General features: G+C 39.7%; 3 protein-coding genes across 3 annotated transcripts in view; 1 reads left to right on the plus strand and 2 right to left on the minus strand.

Annotated features, from left to right (window-relative positions):
* Positions 1-825, minus strand: part of LOC139131623 (tyrosine-protein kinase TXK-like) — a 24909-nt gene extending 24084 nt beyond the window's left edge. Inside the window, exon 1 of the mRNA XM_070697751.1 lies at positions 525-825. Within this exon, the coding sequence (XP_070553852.1) occupies positions 525-566 (42 nt within the window). The 5' untranslated portion in view covers positions 567-825. The remainder of the gene's footprint in view (positions 1-524) is intronic.
* LOC139131624 (uncharacterized) lies at positions 709-8607 on the plus strand. Its single transcript, XM_070697752.1, has 6 exons — positions 709-876; positions 1479-1710; positions 2408-2632; positions 3203-3409; positions 5442-5729; positions 7792-8607. The coding sequence occupies exons 1-6, from the start codon at positions 847-849 to the stop codon at positions 8004-8006; spliced, it is 1197 nt and encodes a 398-aa protein (XP_070553853.1). The 5' UTR covers positions 709-846; the 3' UTR covers positions 8007-8607.
* Positions 8608-11263: 2656 nt separating this feature from the next.
* Positions 11264-16384, minus strand: LOC139131626 (uncharacterized). Its single transcript, XM_070697754.1, has 2 exons — positions 16085-16384; positions 11264-12892 (listed from the first exon to the last, which is right to left on the minus strand). Exons 1-2 carry the CDS (start codon positions 16282-16284, stop codon positions 11860-11862), a joined length of 1233 nt encoding a protein of 410 aa, XP_070553855.1. The 5' UTR covers positions 16285-16384; the 3' UTR covers positions 11264-11859.
* Between the last annotated feature and the right edge of the window lie 3593 nt (positions 16385-19977).

Here is a 19977-nt window from a genome sequence, read left to right on the forward strand (position 1 = left end):
TGAATAAGGCGGTGGTTAGTCTCTCAGCTGAAGAAAAACACTGTTTACTTTTACTTTTGTCCCGAGGATAAGAATTCCCATGGATTTCCCGAGAACATATCATCTATCTTCAACTATGGAAATTGATGGTATCTGATAATTTTCTGGTCCACTTGTCTTAAATTACGGAAATGCCACTTAAAAAAATGCTGAAATACAGTGTCATGGTCTGAACCCATATTACTGAAGGCCGTGTATGAAAGCACAACGGTGTTGACAACCATACCGGCATTCCTGGCAGCAGTGATGGAATCAAACTGTGCATTGGCGAACTATTTATGTTAGATTGTATCACTTGATCGATCAATAGTTACAAAGTATCAGCACAGTCCCTCTATAGAGGGCCTATGGTTTCAGTAATGTGTGGTCAGCAACTCGTTCACGCGATCGCATCACTTGATCAAACTAGCCGCTGTTTTTACCAGCTCACTCTTGACAGCGAGCTTTGTATTGAAAATTCAATACATGATTAAAGAACAACTTACCCTTTTGGCTCCTTTATCTTGTTTTTTCTGAAAGAATGGCATATTTCTGCACGGCAGCTACGACGGACAGGTGCAAATTAACGCCATGTTTCTTCTTACACCGTGTCCGACTGTGTCAGTAGGGTTTTTTGTTAACCATTTACTAACCTTTGACACCGTTGCCCAACCCAGTCGGTCATCTGATGTTGTCGACTTGCCTAGTTATTGTGAGACATAGACGATGATGCGTGTGACTCGATTTTGACTTCGGCTTCTGCCAGCCACAAAAGTCCTGACAACTACAAGAACAACAATCAAGTTTGCTTTATCACCGGCTTCTATCATGGGACCGAGAAGTTCAAAGGTGAAAAAGGTGAGAAGTTTTGTGAGATGTATCGAGTAGCGTTCAATCCAAAAGTTAGAAAATCACCAAAGTTACATATTTTATCAATAGTAGACTTCTCTTGTGTAAATTAAGTTAACCCACGCACGATGCGGAAGACTAAATCACGTTGCCTTTGATCATTGGCCGCGTATGACGCTGTGCATCCAGTCTGGTGAATATTTGATTGCGCCAGCCAGCCTTGCCGTGCCAACGAATTTCTCTGGCACCGCCATTTTGTATTAAAGCATCATACACAGCCAAGCTGAAGAACAATAAAACTTCAAATTAAGCTTCGTACTGCCGTGTACGCCAAATTCTTCGAATAATTATTAGTTTTAATTATAAGATATTATGGGTTCAATGTTACCAGAAGCATATTTCACCGATTCACCGTTGTCAGAACAAAGCCAGTGTAGTGTGATTGGATTTCTAGTCGGCGAGAACAACTAAAGTCATATAATCTAATCATGCGTACATCTGTTATCACGTCAAAGTACAATGTTGTTAAAATGGTAGTGGAAACGCCGCACTAAAGCTCCCAAAACATTCGTATTGAGCAGCGAGAACATTCGTTCTATTCTTGAATACAGGTCCATGGCCATGAGGGAGACGCGGCAGAAAGGGGCCGGAAACAGGCAGTGGAGGAATTTACTGAATCAGAGAAAAAACGCCAACAGATACAGAATGCACAGCGCATGTCAGAGTTGAAGGAACGAGTGAAGAGGGAAAAGGCAAAGCTAAAGAGTTACACACCTGGGGATATGTCAGGTGCGGGCGAATTTGAAGACATCGACCTCAGCGACATCAACGCTGTCAGGATAGGTAAGACGATGTTATTTTTCTCGTCTGTCAAGCATAATAGTAAACTTGAATTTTTTCGCTCTTTGCTGTTGATAACCTTAGAGTTACAGCAACTAGATTTGTGCGATTACAGCATGGTATATCAGATTTTGTGCTGATTTTTATACCATTCGAATATATCACGATTTTAGTTCGTAGTACAATCTATCTCGACACCAACAAAAGCTTGTACGTAGTATCACGCCCCCATCGGTCAATTCGGATTTATTTTTGTTTCTATGGGTCCTACGAAGATGGGAAATTAAGCAAATATTGCTTACTTCTGACGGGTTAAATCTGCTGAATCATGGCTGATATAGCTATCCGTTCTCAGGGAGGTTAATGCCATAATACAAGCGTCATGACGATTGGTTTGGTGATGTTCTGGTAATGTTCTATGGCACCATTCTGGGATAAATTCAAGTGTTCACCATGTGCTGATTGTGTTATGTGATTTATGATGACCTTAATCTTGTCGATGACTTGGTACATGGTCGCATGTCGGGGCCGGCAAGACTGCCATCTCGATGTTGACGGGTTGTAAGAAAGACAGCTTATCTTGTAGGTATCGCATATTATGACGCCACTAACCTTTAAAACGTTTCACGGGAAGCCCACCATTGTGGGTTGCAGTAAAACGTGATAAATCAAAATTAGTATTCCTGAATTTTTCTTACAGCTGTCATCGGTCCGGCAGGTTGTGGAAAGACTTGCTTTATAAATTTAGCTGAAACTATACTGCTTGGAGAGGATAAGGTGACGGCAATTCCTCAAAGTGCTGCCGGAGAGGGCAGTCTTTATCTACTTCCACACCTGTCGTCACTCAACTTTCGGCTATTAGATTCTCGCGGTTTCTTCAGTCCTGGCGAATCGTACAAAGAAGAGTTGATACAAATTCTATCGGGTAAGTATAAACTTTGTTGTTCTGTTCTGTTAAGAAGTCAGTATGTATATATATATATATATATATATATATATATATATATATATATATATATATATATATATATATATATATATATATATTTATATATATGTGTGTGTGGGGGGGAGGGGAGGGGGAGACAGAGAAAAGGGAGAGAGACAAAGAGACAAAGAGACATACATACATACATAATGACAGACAGACAGACAGACAGACAAAGACAGGCTGGGGACAGTGATATTGACAGAATCAAGGCCAGGCAACGACACACTTTAGACATGGAGACCAAACATACGTATATAATACTTCTCTGCAGACAGACAGACTGACGGGTGGGGGACTGACGAAAACACAAACAGAGAGACAAAATGAGACAAATATTTACAAGGTGAACAAAGTGATAGATGGGGAGAGAGTCAACTGACGAGGGTGAGATATATCCAAACTTGTTAAACTCGTTCATTGTGTACGCACACTGAAATCATCTATTGGTATCGACCGAAGGAGTTCCACATTTTACTATGCAATATGTATATTTTCCAATTCCAGGGAGGATCAGAGACAACGAACCAATACCGCGTCCAAATGACACCTATGGAAACCATAGGCACCTGCGAGACGTTATAGCGAAAAGAGATGTCGCTTTACTTTCAGACTGTATCCATGGAATCATATCTGTCTTGGATTACAACGATCCTAAATTCATGGAGTATGCAGACGAGGCGAAGGTATACAGGCGGCTGTTGAAAGAGAACGGTAAAACCTGATTAATGTTTTTAACCCTTTCACCACATGATTTGTCCCAAATCCATTGTTTTCTATGGTAAAGTTGGACCTGTATACAGGGAACTGGGGGTGAAAGGGTTAAATCTTGTTTAACTTTTCATGTGACAAATTTGATGAGCCAGAAAGCGAGGGCTGGTGCGGACTCGCGATTGTTGTTTTCATTTTCGGATCAACTCTTCAACTCATTCAAAACCATGTTTTTTTTGCCAACCCTATTGCTTTCCATGGTACGGTATAGTTGGCCCTTTCATGCCCGGCAAAATGAGGATAACACGATCAATAAGGTAGCTTGTGCCTTGCTTGGGGATAGATATTCGGACTGTCAAACATTTACAATAAATTAGGGCGGGTCATTTTGAAGCTCACGAGCTAAATAAAGTTTTCACCAGCTTATTTTTGTGCAAATCGAAAATTGTATTTTCCCCAATAGGGTTAACATTATATAGCGATTTTCTTCAAAAGATCGTTAGAGGCGCACTCCGTCGACCGAGCACTGAATAGTGTTAACCACGGTCCCTCCACAAGGAGGAGGGACCGTGTGTTAACGTAGGGATGGCGCCCATTTTGAATTTCAAGTGTCGGTAAATATCGGGTAATTTACCAAATTTTGCACGATGGCCCCTGATTTTTATTCTTAATTTTGACAGGAAATGGTTTAAAATTGCCATGAGGTAAATTTGGGCGAAAGTTTACGTTTGTCAATTTCAAGGCGCTTACTTAAAAATATGGAAGTATTTGCTTGATATTTTTCAATAAAAAATGAACGACTGGAGTGTTAATGAAATGCTCTATTTACTAAATTTGCATTCTACCATCGATGTGAACAAATGGCAATATGGTAACAATTTTCACCAAGATATTTGCTACATACATATCTGCGTAGCGTTTAGTATTTTTAATGTTGTCCGATATGGCCCATAACCACGCAAACTTTTATTGCTTATTTTACCTTAAATCTTCACTAGAATTGTAAAACAGCTGCATTGTGTCATGTTTAATTCATACCTATGCACGTACGGCATTGGAATACTTAAAATATCAAAAACAAGACAATTCCACATTTAACCTTTCTCAGTGGTGTGATACCACCAGTTAGAGCGAACAAAGATAGGAACACACCAATCTATACCCATTCTGCTTTGAGGTCACGTACCAGCAGTGATTCGTGACGACTTAATTGGTTAGTATCGATCGGAAGCATATTCGGTGTTTGTCTTGTCGGTTTGGTTCAAAGGGTAGGATTTAAAATTATCAAACAGAGGAGACATGAAATCCCCTGTGGAGATACCATAAGTTTTAACATATCCTTGTTTCTAAGTTTGGTCTCCCGGCAGAAGAGCGGTGTGGTTCTGCTATGGGTTTTGATATCACTTCTGTACATATCTTTCAATGGTTCCGTCCATATGTGTGAACAGCAATAAAACTTTCGTCACTGAACCCGGATGGCAGAGATTATACGAACCCCCTTGGTCTGTCCTTGTAAAAACAAGAAGGAATATACACATTGTCCGATTAAGGAAATACATAATTCTGTGTTGTTTTCGGTTGACCTTGGCTTCTTTGCTGCTGGTGTATCCAAGATACGTTTATGGTCGTCAGATTGATTTTTGAAGTTTGCAAATTCTCCTTCTCTCAAAGTCCATGATATCTGTACCCTAATTACGCATAGGATCACTTACATTTCAACTAAATTTAGTGATAGAATCATGGGAGATGTTTCACAATTATCAGTCGTTATAAACGAAGCCGTGTTAAAACTGTGTCAAATCAGAAACAGTTTTTATGTTCTAACTTTTGACGAAGTTTTACAGTATCCGAAAGTAAAATTGGTATATCAGCCTTCAAAACGTTTTTTGTGATGGTTTTGCGAAATTGATGAAATTTACCAGTTCGCGGCACCTGATTTGAAGGCTCTGCCGCTTTCCTGCCTCTTGTAATAAGAAAAAGCGCTCACGCCACCGACAGTCCTACATGTTTTTGCTCGTATTGTTTTTTGTACCAGGTTATTCTACCGCTGCCGTTGTAACGTACAAAACCACTGAAGCGATAACAGAAGAAGACAGGAGATACCATCAAAACGAGGCCGCCAAGGCTATTGGCAGCTCCATCGATAGGACGTTCAGCCTGTTGAACCATGTCGCTCTTGGAACCGAAATCACCGTGGAAACAGAGATGACAATCGTCGATATTTTGAAGACCGCGTTGCTGGGGGCTGAGTCATTCATCAAAGTCCAGAAGCAGCTCGAAAAATATAAGTTTGAGGATGAAATACGTGATATTCTTACTGAAGGTAATTCGGTATGCTTTTCATCTCAGCGTTAGGGAATTTACGCATACTGGGTTTTCCAGTTAAAAAGCGCCCTCCGTATTTCTCAGCTTCTAAGACTCTTGACGTATTTCCTAGCATTTTTAGACTGTTTGCGAAATTCAGTTTCTTGTTCAACTCCCAAAGTCATGAAGAAATGTTAAGTGTACTGTTTATCAATACGATACACCATATGTGTAATATCAAAAACTATTGTAGAAAGAAAAGTACATTCATGCTCGACTATATTTCAACGATGTCACAGTGCATGTGTTACACAATATGTCATGTTGGATAGACTGATACCTTGTATTTCAATATACTTCAAGGCAACAAAGAAGAAAATGTAATCGTATGACAAAAAGACCCCAAAACAAACAAAAAACAAAAGTAAATCAAGAACGAAAGTATTATCACAAGTTAAGGCTCTTGTCCCCACAGACTACCTGAAAGTATAGGAAAATGTATTGTTTGCTTGAACTAGAATTCACCGTCACTGTACCGAGAAACTGAGTTTATTTTAGGATTCTGACAATATGTGTGAGATTAGGGGTAGAATTTGGACCAGTTGTTTGACTTTTGAATTACTTGTCAAGACTTTTATTCGGCAAATTAACAAAGGTTTCTTCGTAAACTGTATAAAAATGTGTGACATGAAAATAACCATGATACGTCGCTTTTACACGCCACATTCAGGTAAATGACATACAAAGACTGCTTGACACATAAATTATAGTACAGCGCAGACATATCGTTCATCATCGGAGTTACGTATACATCTGTTTTCATTTCCTACCAGTAACAATGTACCCTGTGTAAGTACATAAGTACAAGAAATCTTGACAAAAAGAAAACTTGATATTTAAGGAGTAGATAGAGAAACCTAGCCATAAAGAACCCTCAATTTTTACATGTAATGTTTAGCCAGTTACGTTGTCCTAATAGATTTTATCAATGATGGAACATAAGGTATTAAATTAAAATGGACAACTAGCGGGGGGATGGAGAAAAAGTGATTGTCTCTTACAATACACAGGATGATGATGCTGTGAAAATAAGACTAAATGGAACCATAATATCGCAAATTTACTGGACTAATTATGCCTTCGATGTCTTTTTGTTTCAAACGCCCCCTTTTACGTCATAAATTTAACAAATCCATTGGTGAGATTTGGCGTGTAACCCACTCTGTTTACAAATATTCGTGGTTATTGAGTAGGCGTGCATTTTTACATACTTTAGTTCCGAATACACGTTTCTGGCCCAATTCTTGTAAGCGCTTTTCCCCCATTTACCCACGCAGTGTGGATAGCCTTTATGAAGTGATCTTTCTGGTCCTAGACCTGTGACTGATCTTTCGGTGCGAATATACACAGGCCGTGCGACCACGTTTATGCCGGTGATTTCCACATTGACGCAGATTTCAGTAAAATATTATGACCCATACACGGTATCTGATCTCTTACATGGTCTAACTCATAACGTATTGACTAAAAGAAAGAATAATTGTAACAATTTTCAACGCTCAGATACATTATAGTCAGGATCTAGTATACTAGATAAACAAGCGAGTCTAAGTAAGTAAGTAGTGAGTGAGTAAGTAAGTACGTCAGTATGTCAGTATGTCAGTATGTCTGTATGTCTGTATGTCTGTATGTATGTATGTATGTATGTATGTATGTATGTATGTGGTCTTCAATCAATGTTTTTCATAACATCAGGCCACAGGCTCATAGTGAAAAAGAAAATACATCAGTTTTCGCTTACAGAGAGAGAGTCTGCTCTTTTCTTCATGGCAAAATAAATAAATGATGCTAAACATATTAAGTTGTGTTACATTACTTGTATGTATGTATGTATGTATGTATGTATGTATGTATGTATGTATGTATGTATGTATGTATGTATGTATCTCTGTATATCCATGCATCTGTGTAAACTTATGTATGGCTTCACTTTAAAACGTTGAGCCATAATTTACTTCTGTGTAATGGACAATATTTTCACATATCACATTGAAGATATTGTTATTGTAATTCATCGACAGATCAGAGAATTAGCGTTGTGGATTTTATGACATCACTGGAAAATAAGTACGCATGGACCAAGGCCGAAGTCAATAACGTCATCGAAATTTTCGACAACAATTACATTGACACGGTACAGAGACTCAATCAGAAATGGGAAGAAGTGGAAGATAAGATAACGCCGTGGACTATCAAGGATTTGATCAAGGAAGAACTTGATGAACTCTTGTTGTGACCTCAGTGACCTTTGCATTGTAAGCCGTTCTGCCTCGGCTGGCGTGTGAAACTTAACAATATGTGTGGGCGTGAGGAACATAGAAAACTTCGATAAAGGGGAATGGAAAGCAAAGAGTGAGGACAAAGCGAAGCGTATTGACGAACGTTTTTTGTCAACAGTTTTCTCTTCCGAATTTAGTTATTATACTCAAAGTTTAGGCGAAGCGTATCTCGCCTTTTCCAGGAACAGTTCATGAGTATTCAATCACACTAAAACCCAACGAGAGATTCGTGGAGTACGTACACACAGAAAGGGCCCTACACGAAATGAGCTTGGAGCAGATTTACTGAATTTACAAAAAAACCGATTTTATTGATTTATCTGCCATCTTCAAATGGCATATGTGTGTTCGGGTTTGACGGAACAGTGCACAAATTTTCCTAGTATCCTTGAACTTTGAACACTGGTGCAGTCATTTCCCGTTCAAGGTCAGCTTCGATTACCAGCGTGAAGTTTCCTCATTACGATACGTATTTCTCCCAAATATACTTCACATTATTTTCATGGTTCAAGTTTCATTCTACAGTACTAGTAATATATAATGTAGAGATTAGTGCCTAACTTTGTACGTCTACAAGAAATGTATGTGGATATTTGAATGTAGCTAAAAATCGTCGGCGCACTCCAATGTATGGTTAACATTGTATATATATATATATATATATATATATATATATATATATATATATATATATATATATATATATATATATATATATAATCTGTAAGTAATTACGACGTGTAGTGATGAGACGTACAGATTCGCAGTAATACGAAAGCGTAATGTTTAAGACAGCAAGTAAAAACATTGAATGATATCTAGTGGAAGAACAAAAAGCGACACCATTTTGGATTTAATATCATACTTGTACATACACAGACAACAGCAGTTATTGTAACACACCTCATCCGCAGTCTGTGTTCTAATTCGCCAATTGACAGTCACGTGGGATGCGTTCTTTTTGTACTGATCCACGTTAACGACGTCATCAGGCATTATTTGTCGGAACTGTTGCCTGCCAGGCATCAGTTCCGAAAAATGATGCCCGCTGACGTCAAAAAAAAATTGGCGCATGCGCGAACTGGAATGTAAACAAAGATGCCGTCTGCGGACGAGCGAAACGATAGTCGAGAAATTTCTCGGTTTATCCTACTTTCTGAAGAAGAACTGAATGCTCTGGTTTCAAACAAGGACTCGAAACGAACGAAGACGATAATCAAAGGTGCATTGAACGTTTTGCAGAAGTATTGCGACCCTGTCGGCAAAAACTTTTTCTTGCTGAACCACTCCAACATTATCATATAGCTTACATGCGACAACTTTTGTGTATGGTACGTTCTTATGTATGACTACGGATGAGGTGTGTTACAAAACACATATTAACTGACCATTAGGGCAACAGCATACGTCTTTAACCCCTCGGGCCTGTGAGTCACCCCCAACAACAGACTGTTTCCCTCGACCTACGGTCTCGGGAAACAGTCTGTTTTTGGGGGTGACTCACAGTCCCTCGGGGTACAGACGTATGCTGTTGCCCTCATGGCCAGTCAAAATGTGTATACTGTTTCCCACCAATCGAAGGGAATGGCCAGGTATTCTTATCGTAAGACATGCAAAATAAACATGCAAAATAAATGTTCACAGGGGCCACAAGTCGACTGAAGGTCTTCATTTTACCGATAACTAAAAAAACATGTTAATTCAATCGTTAAAATGCGACAAGAGTCGTAAGCAGTAACGTGAATTATTGAAATAAGATGACAGAAGACCAGTTACAGGAAGAAGTTTAGATGACGGGACACGTCATATTTGTTACCGAAATGAACCATTTCAACGCTCTTTATTTGAGTGTAAATGTTTTGGATAGATTTGTCGACGATAACATAATCTGGAACTGACGATGACGACAATGCAACATCAGACACTTTTTTACTTTATCGTTTTCTTTGAGAAATAATCAGTTTGGAACCTAGGAAATTACAGTTACGTTGCTTTATGGGATTACTTGAAGGTCAGCTTTCATGCCTGTATACAATGCAGGTTTCGGGGTACATGAATATTCCACATCGATAAAGAATCATTAGCACAAATTTAAATATAATATAATTTGCATAAATGAATACTAATCTGCCCCGTATCTTGCACTAATAGCATGCCTGTGTAATGCATTTGAAATTATCCTTGAATTCATGTTGTGAATATTTGTTTTATGAGACATAACGTTAAGGATTTGCGTTGAACTCATTTGTACAGAATGGCATTTATTTTTTCCCTTTTGTAATGCCTGTTTTCAAATCAATCCTTGACACGTTTTCGTTCTCTTCATTGATGTACAGTTATGACATTACAAGAATATGATTCTTCATCTAATGGAGGACATATCTGTTATCAGAGTTTCAATAAATATTAACTTTTCAAAAAAAAAATTGAAGTGGTTGCTTTATTTCATAAGAGTAAGGACTTCTAATGTATGCGTGCAGGTATATTTTTTCAAACAAAAGCTAGAGAAAATAGTGGGAGAACGTAGCACGCAATTTCACACGATGATGACGGAACGAGCGTAGCTCCAGGGTTTCTCATGATCCGTCATGGTCTCCTGCTATAATTTTCATGAAATCACAAATATCTTCGGTCACGCTTATAAATTTCTTAAAGATATATATATATATATATATATATAATATATATATATATATATATATATATATATATATATATATATATTACAAAGTTATAATATCTGTTACTTATATTTCATGCATCTTGCAATCTTCAGACAGACAAAACTCTCCCTCTCTGATATATAAACGAGTGTGCAAGCGTATGTGTATGCATATGCAGTACATGCATATGCATATATGCATGTATATGCAGTACATGCATGCATGTATGTATGTATGTATGTATGTATCTATGTATGTATGTACATGGCTGGTTAGCTCGATGGCTATATAGTTGTAAAGAGTGGCCTTCTAACTACTTGAAATTTCTCGGGCGTGCCCCGTCGTTAATTGCTCCCCAAGTGGATGTCGGTTTCGCACACAGAATTGGGGAAAGTGTCATGGATGGATCGTTGTCTATATCACGGACACATGTGTTATATCAGTTGTATATTTCAGTGCAGAAAGTAACAATGAAGTAAGTTGTGAAGGAACAGTGCAGAACGAGACAAAGCAGAAGAAGACACACACGCTCGTTACTCATGACCCAGTAGTAAAATTGTAACAGTCTTTTTTATTATCTGATAATGTATTAAATAAATTAAAAAAAAAGTTTCGACGTTCTGTTTATTAATTATTGCCATCTTCCTTTCATACCCTATCGTGTTCGTTGTTTGCCGGATGAAGTCAGTTCAAATACTTTACTTCAAATGGGTCATAGAAGTAAATTCGTTTCTTAACTTATCCACTTGACTGCTCCATGTTGAATTGGTCAATTTAATATCAAAAGCGGCCATTGCAGAAAGAAAAGCTCTAATGTTTCACAAAGTCATCTCTGTAAGACCATGCACCTATTCTCAACTCAACTAAACTCAACTCGATACAAGGCCTCGTCCGCGGTTGCGTCGCGTGCGGTTGTCCTTCATAAATGTTTTGTAGTGTTGATTCCCGGTTTTGACTCTCTGGATATGGGCCACATGCTTACCGTTACCCTGTAATTTTGGCAAAAGTTTCGAGGAATGCTGCTGCTTTGCGTTGCATGCAGTACATGTTCTTTAAATGAAGACATATCTACAAAGACGTTTTAGTACAAATGGGTACTTCAGTTGACTCAGTCAGCATACGAGTGGTTTGACCTCTGTGAATTTTTTTATTTATTTTCTGGTGGTTTCGGTTCTGCATTACTGCTGGAATCATCAAAGTTTGCTGAATTGTTGTCACTGCTGCACAGTCGTGACATATCAATGGTTCTTGCATTGCCAGAGTTACATGTGCCATAATTGGGACAAACTGTAATCTTTTGTCGCGTTTCATCAGATTCGCTTTTCAGTTCGGTGACCATGTTTAAACTAACGGCCGAGTCAGTCGAGTACCTTCTGACGCTTTCCGATGCATCTTCGGGCAGTTTTTCCTTGACGTCGTTGATTGTGGTCGGGAGTAACGAGTCATTGGTGTTCTCTAGCTGGGGAGGTGTCGTCACGTAGATGTTTGACTGCGTCACCGTGTAGGGAACGGACGGGTCCGACCGTTCCAGGTCTGGAAAGCGACGGCGTTGCCAGATTTGGTTGCTGGGGGGCGTTATGGGTCCTTGTCTAACTCTTGAATCGCAAAACCACTGACGGAAAGCCGATTCGGCCACAGATTCGATGATGTAAAAATTAATCACACCGAAGTAAAAGCCAGCAAGGAAAAATACGGTGACTGATACATATCCCATGGACAGGGGTCTCTGGGCTGATATAGATAGCGCCATAACCACAACCGGAACGACGCCTCTGAACATGACACTAAAAATAAGGCCGAGAAATTTATTGAAGTTGTAAAAGGAGGTGTCCCTCAGTTCCAACATCTTCAGGTATTTGCACAGCCCAATAAATACGTTGCCACCTTCCAATATGGTACCGATCACGCCGTAGATGGCGTTCTCCTTGGAATCGACGAGCACCGAGTAAGTCACTACAGCGACCACATGATGGACGATGGTCGACTTGAAGTGTGGTGTCTTGCCAAAGGTGAATAGTTCGCGGAAATTTCTGAAGAGATAGAAGCCGAGCATGACGGAGAACACGACTTGGGCTTTTTGGTCCGTCGGACCTTGGAACGGATTGTTGATAACGTCAGTTGAAAATAGTAGGTAAAAACCAACAAACGGAAGGCTGACCTGAAACAGCGAATCCAGGTAACTGCAAAAAGGAAAAAAAAAGGAAATCATTTCAATTTCAAAGTATCATTCAATATAGGTGTGGCAACTTGTTGACTGGACGTTGCAAAAGTTTTGCCAACAAAAGAGGATAATATTATTTAAATGTAAAAACATCATTTAATATCCTAAACTAAGCTGTTTATGTGTTTTCCCACCACACAAAGGTATTTTATCACTGAATTGAGTAAATAAACATTTTTTCGTTTCCTTCTTCCGTGTAGCTGCCCTGTACAAAACATTTCATATTGTCAATTGTCTGGCGCTAAGCCAGTGTTATTGATTGGCGTATATTTAAATACTAAACATTCTCATCAAAATACCCAGATTTTATTGTGTTTCCTGACAGCATTGCTATGCGCACTCTTGCAAAGACAGTCCCCCGGCACGCTTTTGCCGTTTAGTAGATATTCACTCGACAAATCTACCCCTGGTCACGGTTTTATAATAAAAATAAATCGTACATGCCCACTGCCCACTTGTAACTTTTTTTGGGTCCAATGTATTCTCAAACGTGCATGTTCCTAACACAGAGGGACATGTTCAATCGATCAAAGTTCAACGCAGAACTTGAATCTCCAAAAGTTCGAATAAAATAAACAAAAAAACTCAAAGAGTTGTTTATTTTCTCCGGATTACGAATAAGAAATTATATCCAAAAGCTTCAAACTTTGATGAGAAACAAAGTCTAACAACGTCTGAAAGCTCATGAGCACGCATGACCAATAGTTATCAAAATATCTTCGATTTTTTAACTTGAGATCTTGGATGTTATACAATTCTTTCAGCGTTGTCAATAACAAAATACAGTTTGGGTAATTTTTGGCAATTTTAGGTAATTTTGGTCATTTGCCTGAGCATCATTTCGATAATGTATTACTATCTAACGGACACGAGAAATCATACCGAAAATTATGCAGTGAGCACTGCTTTGACAAAGATACGTGATTCACTGAACATTGTTTTTTCGAGGAAATTGTAAACGTAACCATGAAGATGATCCGGAAGAATTTGAGTAGGAAGGTCAGTGGGTCTGCTGGAATGTCAAGGGCGCCCGGTATCGAAAGAGTGATTATGATTAGATAGGGTCGTCAAGTCCGGGTACAGTAATCCTATGGATTAGAATGGGTCAGGATGTCAGATGATCTGTGCTGGGCATTGGTTGGCATGGTTCTAGAAGCTGGACATTAATGTTGAACAAAACTTTAAATATCTATGGCTCGGATTCAATATTTGACCCAAGGAAACCGGACACTAATTTCAAAACATTGCTACAACATCTTCCCCATTTTTGGTTACTGTTCGGGAAAATCCTCAAGCTTTTGAACTTTCATGACATGTTCCTGAATTCAGATTTTTTTGTTGAAGGGAGTCGAGCTAGGGAATTGTTGCGTTGGTAAGGTATTCATCTGCAAGATAATTCGTCCGAAATTGTTGTTTAGTCGCGACAGAACGTATCTTACCAATCACTTTCCGAAAAAAAAATCTGAAAAGGTTTCGAATTCGCGATAGAATATTTTGAGTCCAGTCCTTTTGAAAACTCAAAAGAAAATTCACTGTCAGCCATTTTGTTTTCATGCAAACGAAAACTATATCCTCGAAGTTATGGCAGAAAATAGAAGTGGTTGAACTCAACAAAATACGTCAATCGGAGAAGTCTTGTCAAGCGACCAAGGAAATGGGTTTTAGAAGTGTTGCATTATGTTTGAACACTGCACCGTCAGCCGATGAAGCTTTCATGAACGGTATCTGTGAGATATGTTTTCCGATGAGTGCTTGAAATTTTGACATTTCAACAATTCACTCTCACCATGGGAGTTGATTCTGTGAAATTATGTTCAATTCAATTTGGTCCTTTCGCTAAATATAATTTGGGTATGATTGGGATGTTTCCCTGGGTTTCGGGGATCATTTCCACCCCCTCGACCGAGTCGAGAAATGCGGAAACGTTCGTTCAGAATTCGAGAAACTGGGGAAGCATGGCCTTAAGAGAGGCGGGGATGTCTGCATGAAAACCATCGAAGGTCAAACTCAGCGTTTCCTCCTCAACCGTCAACACTTAGTGGGAATGGATGGATGGGTTGTGATAAATACGTATTTGTGTCTAGACCGCAATGACGACAGCGAACCGATTGCTTGGCCATTCTGTCACACGACTTGAGGATACCGTCCGATTCCTCACCGACATTCCGTGATCATTCTGTTGTGAGTATGAGTCTAAAATCGTCTACTTTATGTTTAATAAGAATACCCTTCTAAGGGCATTGTGTATGTATATAATAGGGAGGGATTTCCTCCTCACAGAAAGGAAAACCTAGTTAAAATGACCCTTTCTATTATAAGCGCACACGTGTATATGACTATTAGACTGGTCTCGTTAGACTTCGATGTATAAGATTTGAATTTTGAAAGAAACGTATCCACTCTGTCATAATCGAGTGATCCCCACGTCCTTTTCCAAAAGTGTTGAGACATTGTACGATGTAAAAATTAGTACACTTCGCAAAGTTATGGAAGGAATCACAGTAACGTTTTAACATTGTACGAGACGCCGCATTTCTTTCCGACGAGCCAGACAGCTTATGGTTCCAGAAGTGAAAGCCAACTTCGAAAAAAAACCATTCAGGGTCTTGTAAAAATCCAACGTTGAAGTAACCGAGAGATGTTTGACAGTGAAAGATTTTAACGTAAAAGACATGCTGCAATGTCAATAACCGAAACGCAGGGCGTGTGTGAGATCGAACGTAACGGACCAAAGGTTGACAAACCATTCATTCGTGCAGGGAAAGTGTTAAAGGTATCGATTACAGTAAGGAAAACCCGAAAACCAAGGGCTGTACCATGAAGTTGAAAATTATAAGGGTATTAAATTCGGTTGTTCTCACTTTAAAATATTGTACCGCGTAACAAGTTTCAATATTTCGATTTCCTCAAAAAAACACCGTGACGTCGGAGAAAAAAAAATAGTCTTTAAGGTAAAGCCATCATGTAGCGAGGAAAAAGGACCGCTTTTTTGACAAGGGAACCATAAAAATGTTAGACATGTAGCGCTGTATTCATTGTCACCCATTAAGGATCGCGCATCTATAAAAAAATAACAAAACAAATAACGACAACAACGAAACACACCAAAAGTACAGTGTAATGAAAGTTGTTGACTCCGATTGATACTTACAATCTTCGCGCTTCAGCTTGGTGACAACTGTGAAGTGATCGTAGACGTTGTAAGGACGATCTGCTCAGGATACAGATGGCAACTTTGTCAATGCAAATGAAAACAGTGAAATACAGCAGTATGCAAGCATTAACAGTGGCCGATGCATACAACAGCATTTCGCGGGCTTCGGCCATCGGCGTTCCGTGTCCACTATTCATTTTTGCCCTTTTTCGCAATCACAACAGTGTCTGTTAGTTTAAGTGCACTCCACTCTCAAAGAAGTTGTGATGGTGGTTTACCATTGGTCTGACTGGCTCGGCGGTTTTTGTTCGTATTTTATACATGTGCGCCTGCGCTAATAAAGGTAGCACAGTAATGCCCTGATGGGGAATTCCCCATCGCCTTCCGCGTACACTTCCGCGTTTTCGGGCATTACAGCGACCAGTAGGGCAAATGCGTTAGGGGGACTTTTCACCTCATATTTTCTGAAATTCTACCAAATGGTCCGAATTAGTCAAAATGTCATTTTTTCCAGCCGAGTCAAAGTGACTGGTTGACGGTTTTCACGGCCGGTCCCCTACAGGCGGGTAGGTATGCCTCTGTTTCTAATGCATGTTAAACTATTGAGCCAGCTCCATGGTTAAACTGACTTTTGTTTAAGTTGCAGTCAGATTGAGTGGGTTTTCTGCTGCCCGTTTTTTGTTGCCCCTGTGCCGACTAACCCTTCCGCTTATGCTTTAGGCATTGAAATTTAATGCGGTCACAGAAATTTTATTTTTATAATGAAATATAACAGTCAGTTGAAAATGTTTGTTTTATGTTTATTTAATTTGCAGCATCCGCTTCGGCGTCTGAGACCATTTTTGTTGCTGTTGTTGTTGGTAATAATCCACACATCAGTCTATTATAACACGAGAGCCTTGAGTTTTTGATGTGTCCGCCACAAGGCACCGTGGGAGCGGGAGTAGGAGCTACGACATTTAGAGGCACCATTCGCCTACATCTGGCGAAACACCGCATGCCCACCCGTCAGAATTAGGATTGCACAATGCTATTGCAGTGCACCGCTAACAAATGACTGCAAATCTGGGAGTTGCGTGATAAGGTCTGGTTTTTCACTCAATACAATGGCAGTGCAGTACACAATACAGCTAGCATACACTTTGTTTTTCAAACACTCCAGCCTACAGTAAGGTTTTTAGACAGGCACAACTTTGTATACTCCTAAAACACTAACAATGTTATGCGGTGAACTGTAGGATGTCAGACGCTGACAGAAATAGTTGGTATTGGTAATTATGATCAGAAGATCACATGTGTATGAAGTCGATGTACTTCCAGTGGTCACATTGTCTGCATTGGCCAAACTTTCACATGAAGTGGCAAAATTCGTGGACATACGATACACTGTTAGCCCGGGAGTGATACTTAAAGCGTGCGTTGTTTGAATTGCCTTCTCATCTGTACTAACAACGGTTACGTCATCAAAATTTGGGAGATATCTGCTTTCTACTCCTCACAGGGGCACGATCGCTTTTTTAAAACATGTCGATCTCTAGCTTCATCCTGCATCTTTCAAAATGATGATGTTTGATTCTGAACTTCAGGATGTTGCCAATTGATGTCATATTATTGCATAATGACCCCAAGACGTCACGTCATTCAGCATAATGACGTCACGACTCTTACTCTCTTTAGTGAAAACATTTACTTATATGTTCACGTTGACTAATTGTGGTTGAATAGTGTAACTTATAACTTCCACAACTTTTTGATCTTATCACCCCTGACATCGAGAGATTCAGCCTTGTTTGGGTCTCGAAAAACTCGCGGGGTCGGAGTAAGATACATTGTAGTAGGCGGAGACCCACACGCGACTCAATCTTTCGTCTGCCCTTACATGTAGATTCAAAGCTTGCCTGGCCTTACATGATTTTACGGCTGTTACAAGAGCAATAGTACTGCCATGCACTTACTACTTTTGCATAGCGAAACATTTTTCGTTGCAGAGCTGTGGGGATATGATTCGATATTCTGCTTGCGTGCAGAATCGGGAAGTTATGGTCTTAGGTTACCTTGTTGGACATCAAGTAGTATGTCTCATGCCTTTTCTATCGGCTGCTGTGGGCTGACGGTTTATTCAAAGTGGAAACTTCCTTCAATATAAGTAGTTTTTTTTATTATCGTGGAGTGATAGATGTGTCTTAACTTAAGAAGGGGGGTGACTCTGAGGCCAGGGCATTCACCGTTACAGAAAGTACGGCGAATCATCCAGGAAATTCGTAACAGGCGGAACTTTAGCGCGGGCCAGGGCTTAGTTTGTCCGTCCGCTTCGAGATGCACAAGTGCGTTACGCTAAAAATATTTTGTTCCGTATAAAACGGTCGGTCGATGACCTTACAAGTAGATTTTTAAAATGTCAACATTGGAGCAATTTTATAGATGGAAAACGAGAACAAATCATTACAAAACATTGAGTTTATGGTAAATGGGTTACTTCTGAAGTATTGAGTAGCATAACAAACAGCGTGTCATTCTTTGGTCAAATGCTAGACTATTCTAGCGTGTCTAGGGATCATGCCATGGTTCTTGTTGGGCTAAAAGTGTGAGTTTGAGTAACGCATAAAATAGGAGAACAAACATTTCATCATTTCTCCTTCAAATGAAACGATCAAAACTGGCACAAAGGAGAACTATGGTCTATGTTATGAAATTTCGATTGTTAGCTTATTTTCAATGAATGAAGTCATGATATAGGGAATGTAGTATTGTGGATCGTGTCGTATGTGTCATCATTAGTGTTTAATATAAAATTCAATCTGTGTCCTTTCTAAACATTAACAAGTTCGGTTTGGAGAGATGAGGTTGAAAATGAAGTAGATTGCTTATGAAGAAAAAGTGCTCTTCTCAGCATACAGTACTTAAGCATTGACAACTTAAAAAATGTAATTCCAATGCGTGCGACATACTCCTATTTCACCATCGTATTAGTGTCCATAATTTTCTGATCTATGTACACGACACATCAGATCAGTGGAGTTTTATGAAAGCATCGCTAACCTTGAGTTAGCCATGATCTCGTGACAAAATCACTGACGGATTCGGCCCTCGGCTGAGTGACCTTACCTCGACATCTGATGGTCTTGCTGAGAGCTACACTTTTGGCGCCAACATACTGGCCTCTCTATGTCAACAGAGGGACGTTGTACCTGAATTAGGCGACTTTTTGTTTCTAAGCATCGTGCAGAGGTAACCAAGAAGTTAATTCCGAAAAATTGTGAGGGGAGGTATTTTCATGTGTAATGTACTATACTAAGTTATTCTGAATTCAATTTGAATTAGGGTGGGAGCGGGGGGTTGAAAGCGAAAGCTGTTCGCAATTGCCCTCCAAATATTGTTCAAAAAATTTCCCCTCCCACCATTCTCCCTACCACGAAAATTGGTACGGGAAACATTTCCCTCCGATCACAAATAAATTACTTGCGCACACTTTTAATTAGTTTTCGCGGACAGCTTTCTGTCGACTGTCCCTGATGTCGGAGCAGAAATGACGCGCCGGCTTGCGAGAATGAGAGCTACATGAGGTCTTCCAGAACTACACAGTAGTAGGTTATTATGATCATTTTCGAGGCATGGGTCCCGTATGTGTGTGAAAATGTCTTTCACTAACTTCATGTAGTATAGTCCTATTTGTATGAACTAGTGATATTTCCCAGAGAAGGATGCGCGAGCGAAAAATGATGACGCCGACAAAAATACGCATTAGCTGGACCTTCACTTGTCATTTCAGCTTTACAACCCTCCCCACGTTTCCCGTGACGAAGATAGAGTACTGTCAATGAACCCAGGGCAGGTTAACGAACACAGTCTTTGACGTGAACCCCCGCCTCCGCAATGTGGTGGGAGGCACT

This window comes from Ptychodera flava, chromosome 4 (assembly GCF_041260155.1).
Source record: "Ptychodera flava strain L36383 chromosome 4, AS_Pfla_20210202, whole genome shotgun sequence".
In the NCBI taxonomy this organism is placed as follows: domain Eukaryota; kingdom Metazoa; phylum Hemichordata; class Enteropneusta; family Ptychoderidae; genus Ptychodera; species Ptychodera flava.

Bases quoted from the DNA above. Each gene is read 5' to 3' on its own strand.
- LOC139131624 (XM_070697752.1), top strand. From the start codon at position 847: ATGGGACCGAGAAGTTCAAAGGTGAAAAAG. The intron at 2,633-3,202 runs GTAAGTATAAAC...TTCCAATTCCAG, and splicing joins GTTGATACAAATTCTATCGG to GGAGGATCAGAGACAACGAA. The intron at 3,410-5,441 runs GTAAAACCTGAT...TTTTTGTACCAG, and splicing joins GCGGCTGTTGAAAGAGAACG to GTTATTCTACCGCTGCCGTT.
- LOC139131626 (XM_070697754.1), bottom strand. From the start codon at position 16,284: ATGAATAGTGGACACGGAACGCCGATGGCCGAAGCCCGCGAAATGCTG. The intron at 12,893-16,084 runs GTAAGTATCAAT...TCCTTTTTGCAG, and splicing joins CAAGCTGAAGCGCGAAGATT to TTACCTGGATTCGCTGTTTC.